Source organism: Diplotaxodon limnothrissa, linkage group LG17 (genome assembly GCF_057381915.1).
Source record: "Diplotaxodon limnothrissa isolate DT_005_m linkage group LG17, D_limnothrissa_male_GT1.1, whole genome shotgun sequence".
In the NCBI taxonomy this organism is placed as follows: Eukaryota; Metazoa; Chordata; class Actinopteri; order Cichliformes; family Cichlidae; genus Diplotaxodon; species Diplotaxodon limnothrissa.
This window is the reverse complement of record NC_140612.1, coordinates 33,662,550-33,682,558: the sequence shown is the minus strand read 5'-3', so window position 1 is coordinate 33,682,558 and position 20,009 is coordinate 33,662,550. Positions and strand designations below refer to the sequence as shown.

At 42.8% G+C, this 20,009-nt stretch overlaps 1 protein-coding gene across 1 annotated transcript in view; it reads right to left on the bottom strand.

Moving 5' to 3' along the window:
* gsap (gamma-secretase activating protein) overlaps positions 1 to 20,009 on the bottom strand; it is a 58,976-nt gene that overhangs the window by 28,850 nt on the left and 10,117 nt on the right. Inside the window, exons 16-25 of the mRNA XM_085375550.1 lie at positions 19,750 to 19,918; positions 19,298 to 19,388; positions 12,684 to 12,753; positions 11,906 to 11,985; positions 10,538 to 10,618; positions 10,112 to 10,234; positions 9,814 to 9,869; positions 8,048 to 8,079; positions 4,810 to 4,871; positions 2,861 to 2,956 (exon numbers count right to left, since the gene is read on the bottom strand). Coding sequence (XP_085231676.1) covers positions 2,861 to 2,956; positions 4,810 to 4,871; positions 8,048 to 8,079; positions 9,814 to 9,869; positions 10,112 to 10,234; positions 10,538 to 10,618; positions 11,906 to 11,985; positions 12,684 to 12,753; positions 19,298 to 19,388; positions 19,750 to 19,918 — 860 coding nt within the window. The remainder of the gene's footprint in view (positions 1 to 2,860; positions 2,957 to 4,809; positions 4,872 to 8,047; positions 8,080 to 9,813; positions 9,870 to 10,111; positions 10,235 to 10,537; positions 10,619 to 11,905; positions 11,986 to 12,683; positions 12,754 to 19,297; positions 19,389 to 19,749; positions 19,919 to 20,009) is intronic.

Below are 20,009 nucleotides of genomic sequence, written 5' to 3'. Positions count from 1 at the left end.
CATTTCAAAGTATTTTTCTCCAAAAATTAGAAACTGTACTCGGTTGTCAACCTTTCAAACAAAACAAATTCCTAGAAGCTCAAGCAGCTCGTTGCTGATGCAGGAGCAGCGTCTTTGTGGAGAAAACGGTCAAACAAAAGGCAATCAAGTGATTTAAAGGCACACACACAAACACAGTTATCCCTCTGCGGCCTTCTGCTCCAATTTATAAAGTCGCCAATTTGTCTTAATGAACCTCGGCCCAGACAGGAAGCTGGATTTACCCGTGTAGGTCTCCTGTTAGCAAAAAGTTTAGTAACCTTGGGTAGAGAGCAACTTTTCTACTGCATAGTAAGTATATTCCAGCCTATTAGTTGCAATACTTTTTTTTTTAGCAATTCATATTCGGCTATTAGTGTGGTTGTTCTTTGCCTTGACATTGGCTGTGTTATAAAAAGGAATGCATCTCCGTTGTCTGTGGCAACGGGGACAGGAAATAAATAACTATGACAATAATGTACTGCCGAGCTGTAATCTATCATAACAGAAGTTCCCCAGCTCTTAAAAGCTGTAATCTTTTTCATTGCCAACTTTTCCCCTGTGTCAATGTAACCATTAGTCTCAATAAGCACCAACAAGAAGGGGAGATGTTCTGTTTTGTAGTACCACCCTGAGTTTTTCAAGCATGAGTCAGCTTGATGTGAGTCAGTTAGTGAGCTTAAAGTCAAAAGCATCTTTTAAATGAGTCCGTCATCCAAATGTTCACTTTCATGCAACCAAAGAAAAGAAATTATTATTTAAAAAATCATTTTCATTCCAAAGGCGCAGGTTAAAGCTCAGGAGCCCACCATACCAAGCTGAGCCATCGACAGATCCTACTGTGAGCAGATGAACAGAGAGGATTTCTTCTTTTATTTCTTTTTTTTTTTTATACTCTGTTATTTACAATTCCACAATGTAATGTCCCAAAACATAATGCATCCTGCTTTCAATTCACTTCCCGCCTTACCCTTGGCCTGATTTAACACTGTTGTGTTGATGTATGCCGTATGTCTGCTTTCAAGGGGCTCCTAACTGTGAAGGGACTCACCCACCAGGAATACTAAAAACTGACTTTACAGAGCCAAGAACCTCTATTTGATACTGAACACAGGTTGAGAAAGTCTTTCCACTTGGATGTGCAGATCCTATCTGCACGAGCTGTACATTTTAATGAAAATTTTATTTGTGCTTTGTGTAGCAAGTCTCAATAAAAACGGGGAAAATTTTCTAAAACTCTTCTAAACAACGATTTTATTCACAATAAAACATAAAAACAAACACATCAAATGGTTAAATTGAATATATACTCCATTATAAGAAAAAATACTGGGCTTCGTATAGTAATTAATTTGGTTATTTTTACTGTCTTTTTGTATTTTGTGCATTTAACTGCTGAAAATACTTATTAAATATATTTGGGGTTATAAAATAAAATGTTATGTTCTAATTATTTTTCCCATTTCTACTCTAATAGCGCTCACTTTGACAAGCTCATTTTTTCTATCGTGATCCCAGCTGCTGTGAAGGCTTACCCAGGCAATGCAATTATCCAGCAGCTACCCCCGCAGGTTTGCTCAGTGCTCACAGTGACGACTTCATCATGGATAAATTCCCCAGTAATACTGATTATTGCCATTATGTCAAAAGAAGTTGTTCATGCCATTTCAGAAGTATCAGTTATATTTAAGTTTTTTTATTTCCTGGTTGCAAAGAAAAAGACCATGGGAACTTCTTGTTATGCCAAACTTTAGAGATTTTACTGAATTTACCTTTTTCCCCCCAGAATACCAGGAGAGCGATCACTGGAGTTTAGTAATAATGAATAAAAAAGAATACATAATAAATAAATAGTGATTTTTTTGTTTGTTTGTTTTCAATGCCGTGACATTTTCAAAATAAAAGCCTCAAGTTATTTATTTGCTGCTTAGAAGGTGTTTTAGAAGAAGCATTACAAAATTAACACATCCTGCAAAAATCTGATTTTCAAAATAAAATATCTGACTTTCAGTTGATGTCAGCTTATCAGCATGCCTTATGGTTGCCAAACAAAAGTATAATAGTATGCTTTTTTAATAATAAAAGACTACTATTTAAATTGGGCTTTCTTAAATGTTAGAAGTACCTACTATTCTATATTTACTACTATACTTGCTACAACTTTTTTGAAGCTGGTACTTTTTCTAATGAAATCAATGGACAGATGTATTTTGCTGACATGTCACATTTAAAAATGACAAATGTGACACTAGAAGCATTTCAGCTACTTCCAGTGGGAAGTAAACGGTATTTTGTAAAGCTAGTTCAAAGCAGTTTTTCCATCAGTGCCTGTTGAGCGCTGATCTCTTGACACGGTTCAATGTCTTTATAAACACACATCAGACACAATAGACAGTCCCATCAGTTGTTTCATGTAACTCCAAAAATCAACAGGTGTCTGCAGCGCACAAAGAAACACCAGAGAAAAAATTTAGTCACCCCCCCCCCCCCCCCTTTTTTTTTAGAGTGGATTTATGGATTTAGCAAAGGGGTCTTTAGAGAGAAGTGATGGCTGCTGAGAGGACTGTAAGTGCGACCTGACAGCTTCTAGAGGGGTTTTCTAAAATGGATAGTCAAATATTTAGTTATAGTGAAAATTCTCTGACTTATACACTGTGTAATCTTTGCTGGGAGTGTGACGATACATCCCCCAAAAAAGGACAAAAGTGAAAAATCTTTTAAAAAAAAATAGATCCAAAAGGATATACAGAGCTCCTAGACCTCTCTCTCTCTCTCTCTCTCTCACACACACACACACGCACACACACACACACACACACACACAAACACAATGTGTACTAACCAGTTTGGCTACATAGCTGACAACCAGCGAGTCAATCTTTTTCTTCCCCAGTTGAGGAAGGTGTCTGCTGAGGTGTTCTCGAAGCTTGTCAACTGTCTGGGATGCAAAAAAAATACACAAATTAACTTCTGTGCATGTATGTGTGTGAGTGTGTGTGAGTGTGTGTGAGTGCCGTCAAGCGAAAGTTGGTGTGTTTTAAGCATACTTTGCAGTGCACTCAGCAGGGTCAAAATGAGTTCACCTCGAAAGCTTCCCTCAAATATGTTATGAAATTGATTTAAGCATGGAAAGGAAAGGAAAGGAAAGGAAAGGAAAGGAAAGGAAAGGGGTGAGCAGAGACGAAAAGAGTGAATGGCAAGAAAAGGAAAGAGATGGGCTAAAACATGTGAAAATGGAAGAAGAGATGGAGGGCAAAAGAGAGGAAGATAGCAAGACTGGGTCATTCTAAGAATAGCTAAAAGACTGCTTGCATCTCTACAAAACTCCATTAAATTGAAGCTATCTGCTCTTTGGAAACTATGCTGAGCACAGGGAAAACTAGGCGATATGAAATTGTCCATCAAACGATGTACTGTGGGGGGAAAAAAATGCAGGACAGGGACCTTAAGATGGCCCTTTTTTTAAAGTGTTGACTCATCTGAAGCAGAACGGGAACTTCACCTTAAAGATGACTATGGAGGACAATAATTGGTTGTCAGCATTTCACTATAGATTTTTGGTGGCCTGTATGTCAACCTACAGTGTAGGAAAAAAAAATACTACAAGGAGATGTTAAGCTGTAAAATAAACAATCTGAGACTTTCACATGCATTTTACAATCAACTTGTTTTTTACTATACACCAGTATAGTTAGTGTTGGCAGGGGGATAACACATCTATTACACATCTGAACAGATCAGATGCAGATACTGTTGACACATGCTTTACCAACTAAGCCTCTGCTGCAAATATACACTCATGGACCACTTAATTAGGTAAAGCTGTGGAATTTCTTGTTAATCTAAATGTCTAATCAGTTGATGCTGCTGAAGTTGAACATTTAAGTGACAGTGGGATTGGCCTGTGTGAGGCTAATCCCACTGTCACTTAAAGTCACTGTAAACCCAAGAGATGGACCTACTGGGACCATCTCTTGGGTTTACAGAAAAAGTCCAAAAAAAAAAAAAAAGCAGCAGTTCTCTAGATACTAGAGGTCAGAGAAGAATGGGCAGACTGCTTTGACCTCAAAATAAATAACTCAATTAAGTAATCAAGGCATGCAGAAGAGCACATCTTAATGGACAACAAGTCAAACCTTGAAGCAGATGGGCTACAGCAGCAGAAGACCACACCACTGTCGTCAAAGAACGGGAAATTTAGGTTATAATTTGCACAGGCTCACCAAAATTGGGCAATGACTGTAAAAATGTTTTCTGATCTGATGAGCCTCAAGTTCTTCTGCAAGGATTTAGTGCAAACAACAGGAAAGCATGGATCACTCCTCCCTTGTATAAGTGGTTCAGCCTGATGGCGGTGGTGTAACAGTGTGGTCTTATTTGATTTTAGAAATACACTCCTAAAACCTCATTAAAAGATCATGACGAACAAACCAAGGAAAAAGGATCTCCCCGAACTGTTTCCTCAAATTTAGAGACACACTTTTTTAACCCTCTCGAGGCAGGCGTTGCAGATTTGTAACAGTTAAAAACTAACAACCTGATTACCCCGCATACATATTTTATGAGTTTTTTTTACTCAGAAGTACCACTGCAGGACTTGGTTGTGCATTAGCAACAAAAAGTTTAATTTGAGCCTGAGAGGGTTAAATATCACCGTCTGCGTAGTAACATTAAGCTTCTTTTTGGTAGTAACTGAAACTCCCCAGCAAAAATACATCAAACGTACTTCTGGACATGAAGTCCACTTTATTTGTATGTCTGCGAAGATGCAGCTATTGACCGCTCACTCACCAGGCCTATGAATGCCCTCTGTTGATGATCCTCCTCCTGGAAAAGCGGCACCAGCTTCTTATCTAGAAGAGAGCAGGCAATAGTGAAACGTGTGCGCATAAAAGGGGCGTTTGAAGATAGCTTTGATGCTGAAGCGATGCCAAATTAATCAAGCGCAGGTAGGCACGTATGTGAGTCCTGGAACATCATTAAACAAGCCATCAGTAGAAATGTAAGAAACCAAAAAGTCTGATTTCTTCATGGCTTTTAAATTTATAATAAAAAAAGAAGCTGAATATAAGATATTAATAGATTCTTTTTGAGCATTTTTTGCTTTAAAAATAAATCCCAAACCTTTGGGGTTTACGAAGCTGCAGTCCCGCCATGTGTGTGTGTGTGAGTGCGAGAGTATTTTGGCATGGTGAAGTTGTTTCATGTCAATCTCACAAAAGTGGACCACACTGCAGCTTTAGATGAATTATTACATGCGTGCATACACAAATACACACATCTTTTGATCCCTTTCACACATGCAAGAAGTGAACTTTTTGATGTTACAGCAAAAAATGTTTTTTACAGATGTGAAAAAAAAGTGCTTGCAATGCACAGCAAACCTGCAGACTGTGCTGCCAGGTTCAATGTACGCCTTTTATCAGTTCAAAGCAATCAGCTGTTTTACATGTAGGCCGTGACCCTGAATTGAATAAGTGGATGGTTTAGATGGGGTCCCATAATAAACTATACTGCTGACATAATCATCAACAATACTGACACTGGAAATTAATTCGTGAAGAGTCGTTTGAATTTAGTCTCTTTGGTTTTGCATCAGTTAGTGATCTCAATATATTCTTTTGTATTTTCTTCGAGATCATCAAATTTTAATATAACTTGATTAAATATAAAATGCCAATTTTAAATGATCTCATTTATTAAAGGAAAAAATCCAAATCCACCTAGACCTGTATGAAAAAGAACCCGACCCACATGGTGTTAAATTTTAACTTCGTGACTCTCCTGGCCAAAAATAATTCTTTAAAATTATAATGTTTTAATACTGATAGAAAGCTTGGAAAAATGAGCCACATATTATCATATGTGTGTATTTAATTTCTATAAATATTTGATATCATGACATCCCTGCTCACAAGGAAACTGTACGAGTCCAGCCAGATCAATACTGCCATCCCTTAAACCACACTTTAGCATGAATAGTTCAGTTTTACTGGATCTCAGTGCAGCATTTGACACAGTTGACCACAACATATTACTCAAACGACTGGAGAACTGGGCAGGTCGTTCAGGAACTGTACTAAACTGGTTCAAAACATACTTAGAAAACAGGAAATACTTTGTATCAATAGGTAACTTCACATCTGAGCACACAAGTATCGCATGTGGAGTTCCCCAAGGTTCCATCTTGGGACCACCTCTGTTTAACATTTACATGCTCCCACTGGCACAGATTATAAAGAACAACAAAATAAACTATCACAGCTATGCAGATGACACACAAATATACATCACAATGTCACCAGGAGACCGAGGCCCTGTACAGGCTCTTGGTAAATGCATTGAGGAAATTAATGACTGGTTGTGCCACAATTTTCTCCAGCTAAACAAAAACAAAACTGAGGTAATAGTCTTTGGCGCCAAAGAAAAACGATTACAGGTCACCAGAGAACTTCAATCTATACACCTAAAAACCACAAACCAGGCGAGAAATTTGGGTGTAGTGATGGATGCAGACCTAAACTTAGAAAAACACATTAAGACAATAACAAAATCAGCTTACTATCACCTCAAGAATATATCAAGGATAAAAGATCTGATGTCTCAACAGGACGTGGTAAAACTAGTCCATGCATTCATCTTTAGTAGGCTTGATTACTGTAACAGCATCTTTACAGGTCTACCTAAAAAATCAGTCAGACAACTACAGCTCATTCAGAACTCTGCTGCTCGAGTCCTCACTAAGACCAAAAAAGTGGACCACATCAGTCCAGCTCTGAGGTCCTTACACTGGCTGCCTGTCCGTCAGAGGATAGACTTTAAAGTTCTGATGCTGGTCTATAAAGCTCTGAATGGTTTAGGACCAAAATACATCAGTGACCTCCTGACCCAGTATGAACCTTCCAGATCCCTCAGGTCATCTGGATCCGGTCTTTTATCAGTTCCCAGAGTCAGAACCAAACACGGAGAAGCTACATTCAGCTTTTATGCTCCATATATCTGGAACAAACTCCCAGAAAGCCTCAGATCAGCTGAAACACTCAGTTTATTTAAATCCAGGTTGAAGACTCACCTGTTCTCAGCTGCATTTAAATAAAGCACCAAATCCACACTTTTAAGCTTAAATTTCAAAACTAACATTTTAACTACTGATTTTATCTACTGTTTTTTTTAAATCAATTTTAAATCATGCTTTTTATTTCTTTTTAATGTCTCTGTAAAGCACTTTGAATCACCTTGTTGTTGAATTGTGCTATATAAATAAACTTGCCTTGCCTTGAATCAGATAAAGAGAGGTAAACTGGAGAATAGTATCTGTGCACATAAATCTGCATCACTAATTCAATGCAATAAAATTTAAAAAAAAGTTTAAAACGTCTTCTATCAATGCAACAAAATCCAGCAGTCATGATCGCCCACATAACAGATTTAATAAAATACCAAATCATAAACTATTTACAGTGAAATTAGCTTCTTACAAGTATGCTATTATTTACACGTTAAAACAGGAACACAATCATATGTGTGTTTTAAAAATCAATCTGAGGGAGGATGTGGGTATATTATCCGTGTGTGTGTTTTTGTGTGGAGAACGTCCTGTGTTGTGTCTGACAGGTAACAGCTGCACTGGAGCTACGTGCGTCATACTGCATATGAGAGACACGTGACAAGGGAAAGAAAATAAGGGAGAAAGCGGGATATGCAAGTACCAAGCTCCTCAGTGTTATGTAATCATGTATAGCATTCTTTCTCTTGGCTTTTCTTTTTCTTTCTTTCTTTGCTTTTCTGCCTCCTTCGTCTCTGTCTCATTCCAAGATAAATTAGTGAGGTAGTTTTGTTTAGCCACACACTCCAGTGAGCGTGAATAGAGCCTCATAAGAATACACAAGCCCAAATATACTCACACACAGTATAGAGTTACATTATAAGTCTATGTTTGAGTATTTATTATGTCCATGCTGCAGTATGTCTGTGTACTTGTGTATGTTGTGGGTCTGTGTGCGACATCAGTGTGCTTATGCCATCTTACCAAGACTCCAGGTGTCCACCATTGATAGAACTCTACAAAATAAGAAGCAAAGCTTTTTGTGAAAACAATCCCTCAAGCCAGCATTATAATAAGAGTCTTACATTTTATGCTGTAAGCTGAGGAGGGAGTATAATTCTACATTTGCTGCAGTGTGCAGCAAAAACTATGAAAGCAAAAAGTTTGTAAGCAGGTTCCAGAGTTTTGCCTGGGGGAAGCTAATTATAAACCAAAAAGGTGTTTGGTTGGCTCTCTGAAACAAACAGAGCAGGCTTTTAAACTATGGTGCATGCAGGTATGTGTCCACTTTCAGTCATCATCAAATGGTAAAGGGCTGTAGTTATGATTTCACTTTCTGGCTATGCAGACTTCTTTTATTCCTGCTAAGTGGTTACATTTGTGCCAAAAATAACTATAAAGCTTGGATGCTGTGTGCTTGAAGTTCGAAGCTTGAAGTTCAAAGAGAGGTTGATTAGTAAAAGAGTGGACATTATGATTGGTGAACTAAATGTTTTCTACAGCTGTCTCAGAACCGTATCGATCACACTATTACTGGTGTTACTTTCACACAGAGCAAAGCACCACATCAGTAACCCTCTGAACTGATTCATGAGTTCTGGCAGTAGGAAAAACAGAATAGACTAATTGAGTCTGTGTAACAAAGTCAACAGTGCGGTTGGATTTTGTTAAAACACAAGAGCCAAAAAGCTGAGTGTAAATTTTGCACCAGCTTGTATATCAACAGCCTAACCCCCAAATAGACACATCCTCTAAAAACGATAAGCTAAGTTAGGATGTTCTGCCAACTTTTGTGTTTTTTTTTTTAACGCTTTAACTTTGAAAGTGAATATATCATTGCATCCTGTTTTTAGTTACATTTTACTCAGTGTCAACCATGCATGCATCATAAAACAGGAAGGTTTTCATTATCTGGCAAAGTATTCCAGAAGTTGGAAGTCCAATGTTTGTTGTACCTTTCTAAACAAAGGAAGACTTAAGCTTTCCCATATGTTAATGCTAAGTGAGTAGATCAGTGAGGTACTTAGGAGTTTTACAGGCAAGTTATCTGCTTTCATAGTCTAATGTTAAAACAACGGGTTGTCGATGCAGGGATCTTGTCATGGAAAAAGATGCTGGGTGAGAGCACAACTCTGGCGGCAAAGGCTTAGCACAGACTGCTTGTCCTATTTAAGTGGGACACATTTGTGGGACTATAAATTAAGTCTTTAATAAATTAGGCCAGAGATCTGATAAGAGTGCAGTCTTTAGAGGTTGTGTTTGATTGGAACAAGTGGGCTTAGAGCTAACTGGCACTGAGCATTGATAGGGACCTAAATAAACATTGTTTGTTCAGGTCGAATAAGCAATTATACCAGCCACATCCTTGAAAGATGAGCGCATTTCAAGTTTTTTTTGTTTTTTTTGGCAATAACCTGGAGCTGTGTGCCAGTTTTTGTAGCTATTGTGACAAGTGCTGTAATTTGAGACAATTTCAAACTCGATTTTAACAACCAATCACAGCTACCCCATCAGGCCAATCAGCCTATGCTTGTGAAAACTAAGGGCACAGTGCTTGAAAACATTCATTACAATGAAACCACTGTAAAATGTTGACCTGGGAGCACCTCATTAGAGATAAATGTGCCTAATTTCAGAACTCATTGTTAAAAACACTGGAACATAATGCAGAGGTGCCCCCCTCCTCTCGTTTCAGGACTGTAAGTCTGCAGCATATTTCTTAACAAATCTCATGTGGGAGGCAGACCTACTTCTTTGTGTTCTCCTCTATGTGATTCATCTGGCTGGAGGGTCTCCTCTCGGACCTCTGAAACAAACACCCATCATGAGAGACGCTGAAAATACGCTTCCATTGTTTCACAAAATACCCCACCGGTATTTTGACAAGGACGTGCACATTTTCTCACATGCATTCACACCCACACATCAAAGATCATGTTTGAACAGTTACCAGAGATCAGATGCATTTCATGTACATGCGGATACATGGGTGATTAACGGTCAATCAGTACATGGGATGTTTTGGCATGCACATACACCCACACTCACCATTTTGTCCCAGTCGGCCTGCATGTGTGAGGTTCTGTATCGGGGGTTGGGATCGGCATCGAGATATTTTGTCCTCTCTGTGTTCCACTGCAGCTCTGACCAGAAGCCCTGGAGACTCCTGGCCTGCTCACAGATGTACACAGAAGCAAGCGGCACCGCAACAGCGACAAAGCAAGGGCAAAACAATCGAGGATAATTACATCGGAGCGGTGCACGCTGTTTTACATATAAATGTATTATGGACATCTGCATTAATTTCAGTGATTTGTATTTGTATGGGTAATATTTAATGCAACACACAATCTCTCAATTTAATCGCTTTTAGTTTAGTTTTATTAAATGTTTCTCAAAACAAAACTGTGCTGCTCAATGTCATGTTGTTTCAAAATAACTCCAGGACTTCAAGTGTGAGAAATGTGTTATTACCTTCCCTTTGAAGGTAGATTCAGTTTGAATCTCTGTGGTACAAAACACACCAGGAACCTTCAGCAAACATTCTGGCACCTCCTAGAGCACAAATACAAAAAAAGTCTATGGCTCAAAAGCAAGTGCGTCCACTGCATTTAAATCAATACTAACAGTACTGTGCAAAAGTCTTGTGGCCGGTCAGTTATTTATATTTTGCTTCCAAGGGGCCAGGCCTGCTTGGAATTTTTAAAAGAGTGATCTTCTTTGGACATTAGGTGCATTTTCACTGATTTTCAGTCCATCATTTTCAGAGAAGTGGGTTTTTTTGTGTCCTAAAAAAGTTCAGGAAACCAGACAACGGCAGTAGATAGTATCTGAAAATCATGTCCTTAAGAACTCCATCCTATGTCACCCGAGACGTTACACGGTTCCAGTGAGATCCAAAGATCCAAAGAGGTCTGGCCCTTCAGTGGATCCATCTACTGTTTGCTGAAACCTCAACAGAAATGATCTCAGCTGACAAGAAGCCATTCTTAAGAAACGAAAACAAGGAGAAAAGGCTGAGGTATGCCAAATTACACAATCAGTGGAGAAAGCAGTGTAGATTAGAAATGCAGTGGAAACAGATGTGTAAATAAAACTGAATCATTTCTTTCCCAAATCTTTATCAGTATGTACAGAGAAGGTCAGGAGAGAGGTACAACAGGGAGTGTCTATGATCATCTGTGAAACACAGTGGAAGCTCTGTTATGGTTTGAGGCCAGAGGTGTCAGGTATCATGTCAAAACTGATGGAATGATGAACACAATGTACCATCATCATTTTGATCCACCATGCAATACCTAGAAAACGTCTGATTGCCAACTCCATCATATTTCAGCATTGCAATGATCCCAAACACACTGCCAATACAGTAAATAATGTAATACCTGGGTAAAAAAAACCCACAATCACACACTATGGAACACTATCAGTCATGGATCGGCCTCACCAGAGCCCAGACCTCAGCATTACTGAAGTAGTGTGGATCATCTTGACTTGCAGAGAACCAAACAAAAGGTAGCAAACATCAAAGAAGAGCTTTGAATTTCCTTTACGAAGCCTGGAGAACTATTCCTGAGGACTAATTAAAGAAAATACAAGAAAGCTTGCCCAAGAGAGTTCAGGCTGTGTTGATGTTGACTTTCAAGCTTGTTAGATTTGTACAAACTGTGTTTTTACCTTTTCCATCTATGTTGACGTTTCAATAAATACCACAATACAAAGAAATTTGCAGAGGGGTAGGGGGTGCTGAAGATTTTGTATAGTACTGTACATTGAGTTGCCACTTTCAATTGCAAATGTCAAGGTATTGCTTGTACAAAGTTATGTATATATGTGTGGTACCTTCTTGTCGAATACAGAGGAGTAAGGCAGGATTTTATCCAAGCTGAGAGCCTTCTCGTAGCTTATTCTGTACAACGAGGCTGTGTGTGAGAGGCAGACAGACAGGCCATCAGAGACAGAACAGACAAACTCGCTTTTAAACATGTAGAGTGTTTTATCTAGGCATAGTTAGAAGGTAAATGAGGCACTTCAGCCCATGCCTCACCCCTATCAATAGGATATATGAGTGATGACAATGTACTAATGTATCCTTTATTAGGTCACAATTATTGTCTTCCTATACTATATGATAACACCTAAGTTAATATTATTTCTTAATACAACAGCAAGGTGAAATAGTTATTGCAGTGCCAATTAAATGCAAATGTATGCAGCCAGCTGCTTACAATCCAAGGCAGTCGTTGACTCTCTGGGTGATGTTTTAAATATGAAAATATCATCACATACTATTCCAAGGATTTCTTTACAGGGAATGCCAAATATGTTGTTAGTCAGCTTGGACTTAACCATATTTGCAGTAGTCTGTGCAAACTATGTGTCTGTGAGGTTTCAGAGAAGTCAAAACTATTTTCAAACTCTACATATCTGCGTGTGGCGCCACTGGCACCAAAGCCAAACAAAACTGATGAAACCATTCATCTTAGTGCAGATAAGATGCAAACAATCTACAGTCACAAACAGAAAGACACATAAAAAGGTAAGAGAGCAGTGAGACTCCCAAAGAAAGGAGAAGTGATACTCAGGAGAACTGTGTACTCATTCTCCAGCTGCCACTGACCTAAAATAAACTCCTGGATCTGATCAAAAGATTCAAAGGTGTTCACGTTGTCACACAGCCATTCAATAACCTAGAGACATGATAAAAACACAAGGAGACGATACCAGTAAAAGATTAGTTTCTAGTTCTGCTGTTCATGTATATTTCAACAGTGACCTCAAAAAGTGACAGGTAATTTTCTCCTATCCCCTAAAGGAATGGTTCAACATTTGTGAACAGTTAATTGATGGGAGTGATACCGGAAGTTAGCAGAGAGGTCGTTAGCTTCAAAAGTCATTTTAAAAGTAACCAAACACCTGTCTTGTCCTGGCTTCTCATCGCTCGTTAGCTGATTACTTAAAAAAGCTGCAACCTCCTGGACTAAAAATTAGTCTAAAGTTGTAACCTCCCATTTTAAAATGCTCAAATTTACAAAAGAAATAAACATGTTTAAAGTGTGATTTAAAGTTTATTAAGATACAAAATGTACTATTGAGGTCACAGCCCTCACAAGAAGCTGTTAATTGTCTGCTTAGGTGTCACCTCTGCTAATTCTCTGGTATTAAGTCTCTGAACTGGGCCTTCTAGAGTATATATTTAATACAAATGTCTGGTAAAAAAATATGCCTTGTAGTTCACTGTAACAGCGAGTTTGTTTTTTTGTGAGGTAGATTCTAATATTTTATCTGTATGCTAGTAATCATTAGCAAGTACCTCTAGCTCTGTAAAACACCCATATGGTGTGTTAATGCACCATGCTAACCAAGCTAGGCAGTGTTAGCTAACAACTTAAGTAAGGTGAACTGATAAATAGCTCCTCAGGTAATTCAGAGGAAGAACGCAAATTAGCTAAGCATACTTCTGATGTTTTTTATAGCTCCAAAACCTGTGGCACTGTTATAAGAAGAGGCCAAAAGGTCAGTAGACATAATAAGGGCTAATTAACAAATGCTAGGACGTTAGTGGTAGCGGTGTGCAATACTGCAAATTTTAGTGTCTATTCCATGCCAAGTAAACACAGGGGCCAGTATTAGCCATACCAATTCTTTTAACTTATAAACGCAGCTAGGAGAGAGCAATGCGTCGAGATTTATGATATGAATTTGCAAATTCTGAACTCATTTTAATTACCACTAAACTGCGATGGCCACTTTCCACAATAATTAGCTAACACAACATAGTTTCATTAACACGCCCTATGCTGAAGAGGGAAGCACTTCAGCATTTTACATTTGTGAGCATCCTGATGTCAGCTGGGTACTGTGTTTGGTAATAGCTGGTGACAGCTGTAATCACAGATAATAATTTTTTGTATGATCTTGCTTTGATGTATAAAGACCCTCGCCCTGTAGCATAAGTCAGAGCTGAAGTAAAGTCAGAAGACAAGTTAGAAACAGAGTAACTTCATTTATGTAGTATTTGTCATGGTCCTGGGTCGGTGACCCAGCGCTTTTAGTTATCATTTTCTAGTTTATGATGATGATGATTATTATTGTTTGAGTTCTGTGTGTTATATTTGGTCTGCCTTTGAGTCTGTCTCTGTCTATGGTGTCACCCCATCTGTTTGTGAATCTGTCTGTTTAGTTCAATGTCTTGCCTGGTTCCATGTGTCTGAGTTTCCTGTTTTATTGTGAAGGTTTGTGTCATATGTGAGTGTGCTCAGTTACGTTTCCCCTGTCTCGTCAGCTGTGATTTCTCCCAGGTGTGTTCCCCTTCTGTCTCTCATCCCTTGATTACTGCCGTCTGTGTATTTAAGCCCTGTGTTTCTCTGTGTCAGTGTCGCGTCGTACCCTCAACTAGCTGTGTGTTCTGCTTCTATGTCCCTAGTGTTTGGTCTCCTGCTCCAGTTTAGTGTTTCTTTCCAGTGTTTCAGTCCTTGGTTCCTCTGTTCTGACTTTTGGTTTTCTTTTGGTGAGTTTAGTTTGTACGAGGTTTTTCCCAGCAATAAAGCTGCGCCTTAAGTTTCACTCCCGTGTCTGAGTTCTGCATTTTGGGTCCACCACTCCTGCTTGCCTGCCACACAGCGATTCATGACAGAACGACGCGACCAGTAATGGATCCAGCGGACTCACCGTGGAAGCGCAGCTCCCGTTTTGACGGGACTCGGCTAGCGCTTGGAGGGCCTCCGTGCTGCCGTTCCTCACTAGCTGTTTACCCTTCGGTCCACTCACCTGCTTCCTCCCCGCGGACGCCCAGGTCTCGCAGAAAACGCTCCAGCCGGTCCCGGGAGGATTACTACGAGCCTGCAAGCAATCAGCTCACGCCTGCACAAGCCTTTTACAAGATGTTAGGGATTATTATCGTGCCGCCCGACTCACCCAGCGTTTCCACCTCACAGCAGGAGCAGCCACAGCCGAGCCATTCCTTGTCACATTCTGCCAGTGCTGCTTCCTCTTCTACTTGGAAGCGGCGAACGTGCCGCCAGCACTCACGGCTCCGGCAGGAGCCTGGGACTCTTCTCGACCAACCGCCTAGGGTGAGTGACAAAGTCCCCCTACATTCGCCTTCTGTGTCGAGGGATAAACGTACCGTTTCCCCCAAGGCCGCTAACGTCAGCTTCATGAACTCTAGATCTTCTGTTCCTCCTGTTCCAGAAAATGACAGTATTCATTTTGAGAGCGATCGTTTCCACTTTGGTTCAAAAGACTGTGCTTCTGATGCTCCTTCGGACCCAGGAGTTAAGACTGTTTCATCTGGAACTGTTTATTCTGGAGCTATGTTTATTCAGTCAGCTGCCCGTCCGCTTTCAGCTCAGTCCCCTGCTCAGCAGCCACCTGTAGCTCAGTGTCCTGTGTTTCCTGCTCAGAAGCCGCCTGTAGCCCAGACACCAACTCCACCACCACCATTTTCGCCCCAAGCTCAGTTAGCCGCCCGGCCCGAAGCTTAGTTAGCCGCCCGGCCCGAAGCTCAGTTAGCCGCCCGGCCCGAAGCTCAGTTAGCCGCCCGGCCCGAAGCTCAGTTAGCCGCCCGGCCCGAAGCTCTGTTAGCCGCCCGGCCCGAAGCTCAGTCGCCACCTCCACCACATTCAGCCTCGCTTCCCATAGCACAGTCACATCCACAGCCTGACTTACTACAAACCTTATTTCAATCCTTAGCCCAGTCAATAGCTCAGTTGGTAGAGGAATCATCAGCCTTATCGTCAGCTCGGTTTCAAACTTCACAACCATCATTTTCCCGACCTTTTCTTCAGTTGCCCTCAGCTCAGCCACCTATACAGCCATCATCTTCACCTACACCTCCGGTACAGCAAGCTATGTCTATCCAACCCTTACAGAACTGTTCCACAACCTTGAATCCTAATCAGAGAGACAAACCAAACAATATTGTTATCAGTCCTCAAAAGCTGGCCAGTTCTGAGACTGAGATTCACTCCAGGGCCTCCCCAGAGGCTGGGTTTCAGCCCCCAGCAGACTCTGGACCCCTGGCGGTTAAGAAGCCAGCTGAGGACCGCACCCGGCCGTTGCTGCCTGAGCAGACTCAATGCTCTGTGCAGCTGCAGTCTGCCATGTGTTTGCCAGAGGCCCGTGTGCCTGCTGGTCCTGTTCTGTCCCTGCCAGAGGCCTCCGCGCCTGCTGGTTCTGTTGCGTTCCTGCCAGAGGCCTCCGCGCCTGCTGGTCCTGTTGCGTTCCTGCCAGAGGCCCGTGTGCCTGCTGGTCCTGTTGCGTTCCTGCCAGAGGCCCCCGCGCCTGCTGGTTCTGTTGCGTTCCTGCCAGAGGCCTCCGCGCCTGCTGGTTCTGTTGCGTTCCTGCCAGAGGCCTCCGCGCCTGCTGGTTCTGTTGCGTTCCTGCCAGAGGCCTCCGCGCCTGCTGGTTCTGTTGCGTTCCTGCCAGAGGCCTCCGCGCCTGCTGGTTCTGTTGCGTTCCTGCCAGCCTCCAGCTGCTCCACCAGCAGCCTCATCCACGCTTGCAGCAGCGGTTTCATCCATGCCGCCACCTGCTGCAGCGCCTCCGTCTGCATCCTCCACGCCGTTGCCTGGCCCGGCCTCTGCTGCATCCTCCACGCCGTCGCCTGGTCCGGATTCAGCATCCTCAGCGTCGCCTGGTCCAGCGCATGCTTCGGCTTCATCCGCTTCACCTGGTCCAGCCTCCGTGTCTTCATCCTCGCCTGGTCCAGCCTCCGTGTCTTCATCCTCGCCTGGTCCAGCCTCCGTGTCTTCATCCTCGTCTGGTCCAGCCTCCGTGTCTTCATCCTCGCCTGGTCCAGCCTCCGTGTCTTCATCCTCGTCGCCTGGTCCGGCTCCAGCATACTCATCGCCTGGTCCGGCTCCAGCATCCTCATCATCCTCGCCTGGTCCAGCTTCTGCTTCAGCTTCCTCATCAGCTGCTTTGCCTGGTCCAGCTTCAGCTTCAGCTTCCTCATCAGCTGCTTTGCCTGGTCCAGCTTCAGCTTCCTCATCAGCTGCTTTGCCTGGTCCAGCCTCTGCATCCTCGTCATCCCCGTCTGGTCCAGCCTCTGCATCCTCGTCATCCCCGTCTGGTCCAGCCTCTGCATCCTCGTCATCCCCGTCTGGTCCAGCCTCTGCATCCTCGTCATCCCCGTCTGGTCCAGCCTCTGCATCCTCGTCATCCCCGTCTGGTCCAGCCTCTGCATCCTCGTCATCCCCAGCCTCCGCTTCCGCCTCGTCATGTCCAGCCTCCGCTTCCGCCTCGTCTGGTCCCGCCTCGTCTGGTCCCGCCTCGTCTGGTCCCGCCTCGTCTGGTCCTGCCTCGACTGGTCCTGTGCCCACCAGGCCATGGCCAGCACGCCTGGGACTGGAGGGCCGCCGCCGCCTTCCGCGCGGTCGGCCCCCTGAACTGCTCCGTCGTCTCCTTCGGCGCCGCCGCCGCCTTCCGCGCGGTCGGCCCCCTGAACTGCTCCGTTGTCTCCTTCGCCGCCGCCGTTGCCTTGCGCACGGCCGGCCTCCTGAACTGTTTCCACGTCGCCGCCGTTGCCTTGCGCACGGCCGGCCTCCTGAACTGTTTCCACGTCTCCGCCGTTGCCTTCCGCATGGCCGGCCCCCGGAACTGTTTGCCCGTCGTCGCAGTTGCCGTCCACACGGTCGGCCCCCGGAACTGAACCGTTTTGGCCTCCTGCGCTGTCGGCCTCCGGGTCGGCCCCCTGAACTTGACCTTCTGGGTCTTTCTGGGCTCTGTCCCTCCTTCCTGGTCCCCCGCCGCCCACCCTGGTGGGGTTGTTTTCTGTTTTTGGCTGTTTTTTGTGCTTCTGTTGGGCGGTCTGGAGCCCGCCCTTGAGGGGGGGGTACTGTCATGGTCCTGGGTCGGTGACCCAGCGCTTTTAGTTATCATTTTCTAGTTTATGATGATGATGATTATTATTGTTTGAGTTCTGTGTGTTATATTTGGTCTGCCTTTGAGTCTGTCTCTGTCTATGGTGTCACCCCATCTGTTTGTGAATCTGTCTGTTTAGTTCAATGTCTTGCCTGGTTCCATGTGTCTGAGTTTCCTGTTTTATTGTGAAGGTTTGTGTCATATGTGAGTGTGCTCAGTTACGTTTCCCCTGTCTCGTCAGCTGTGATTTCTCCCAGGTGTGTTCCCCTTCTGTCTCTCATCCCTTGATTACTGCCGTCTGTGTATTTAAGCCCTGTGTTTCTCTGTGTCAGTGTCGCGTCGTACCCTCAACTAGCTGTGTGTTCTGCTTCTATGTCCCTAGTGTTTGGTCTCCTGCTCCAGTTTAGTGTTTCTTTCCAGTGTTTCAGTCCTTGGTTCCTCTGTTCTGACTTTTGGTTTTCTTTTGGTGAGTTTAGTTTGTACGAGGTTTTTCCCAGCAATAAAGCTGCGCCTTAAGTTTCACTCCCGTGTCTGAGTTCTGCATTTTGGGTCCACCACTCCTGCTTGCCTGCCACACAGCGATTCATGACAGTATTCCCAGTATTAAAGTTTCAAACTCTATGAACATTTTATGCCACTTTATCAAAGCCTCGACTACACTGGTGCAGAGTCTACAAAGGATATAAAAGTTCTGTATGGTGTCCAATTTCCCACTGATAGCTTGCACTAATGAAGCTGGCGACTCATTTAACCTCTAAAGAAAGAATTTATGACAATCTAGAACATCTTAATTTAGTAGTAACACTGATACAGTCTGAGTCACAGCACCGTGCCAAAACAAAACACTTTCTCCCTTTCTCTCTGTCTTTAACTCTGTTTGATCTCTGCCCACTTCTCTTCTCTTCTCTCCCATTTCATTACAGCATCCCATCTTTTCTGTCTTTCTCTCTGTCTTCTTCCCTCTGGCTAACCGGCTTCCAACTCAAGGTTGACACCTACCGCATTTACACCAAAGTGCAGAAAGAGCGCCTTTTCCTACATTTATCTACTCACTTCTTCTCAGTTGTACATCTTTAGTTCTTTAGGGAAATTGCCTAACACTGACCTTGAATGTTTACTTATTCAAACAGCTGCATTCTCCACTTTGTTGCCTATTTATCTTGTCTTTTTTGTGCGTTCTCCACTTCAAGGAGAACTTATTGATCTTGTAAGTTTGTTTAAGACCCAATAAAAATCAATGACTATTCTCCTCCTGAACTTATGTTCTACAAAAAGACAGTCATTTTGTTTTAAATGTGCTGGAAAACAAAGATGATGTTCTGCAGAGCTAAACTAAACTAAACTCAATTATTCTATGTGCATCCGCACCTTTAGCTCCAGGTTTAGGTCAGTTCCCATGTAAACCAGCAGGCAGTGGAGGGCAGCCAGGCGCTGAGGGTCAGCCTTACTGCTGGGACACCTTGAATGCAGGTGACATATAATAAATACACCATAATATAGAAAAAAGCATATACAAACACACAGGCAGAGAGCCAGCAGTCAGGTACTACAATGTGATGTATGCATGCTGTTAAAAAAGTGGATTTAAGTTTCAAAAGTGAACAGAATGAAAAATTGTCCACTAAACAAAAAGGGAAAAGAGCCATTGCTGCATCTTTATCGAGCTAGGAGGTGACTCCTGGCGAAAGTTCAAGTAAATGCTAAATTTATTTCAGAAAGACACTGCAGGTGTACACACACAAAAGCCTGTCTGCTACCTTCCTGCCTATATCTTCTCCTATGCACTCCTCTTCCTCTTCTAAGTTTTGAGTCATGCCCACCTAGAATTTGTGTCTGAACGCAGGATCTTCAGCAGGTAGGCGGGGCTGAGCTCGGCACTGTGAATCCTGCCGGTGGCCTGGTCCAGCAGACAAGCGCTGGACTCATCCTCTGCATGCAAAACTGTGATGTTGGCTGACTGACACTGCAGGCCCAGGTTCACATCACGACCTGCATGTTGTGGAGTCAGACAGACAGAGAACAAGGCATAGACACAGAGTTAAATCATCTTATTTTGAGGCGCACGTCTTATTGACAGATA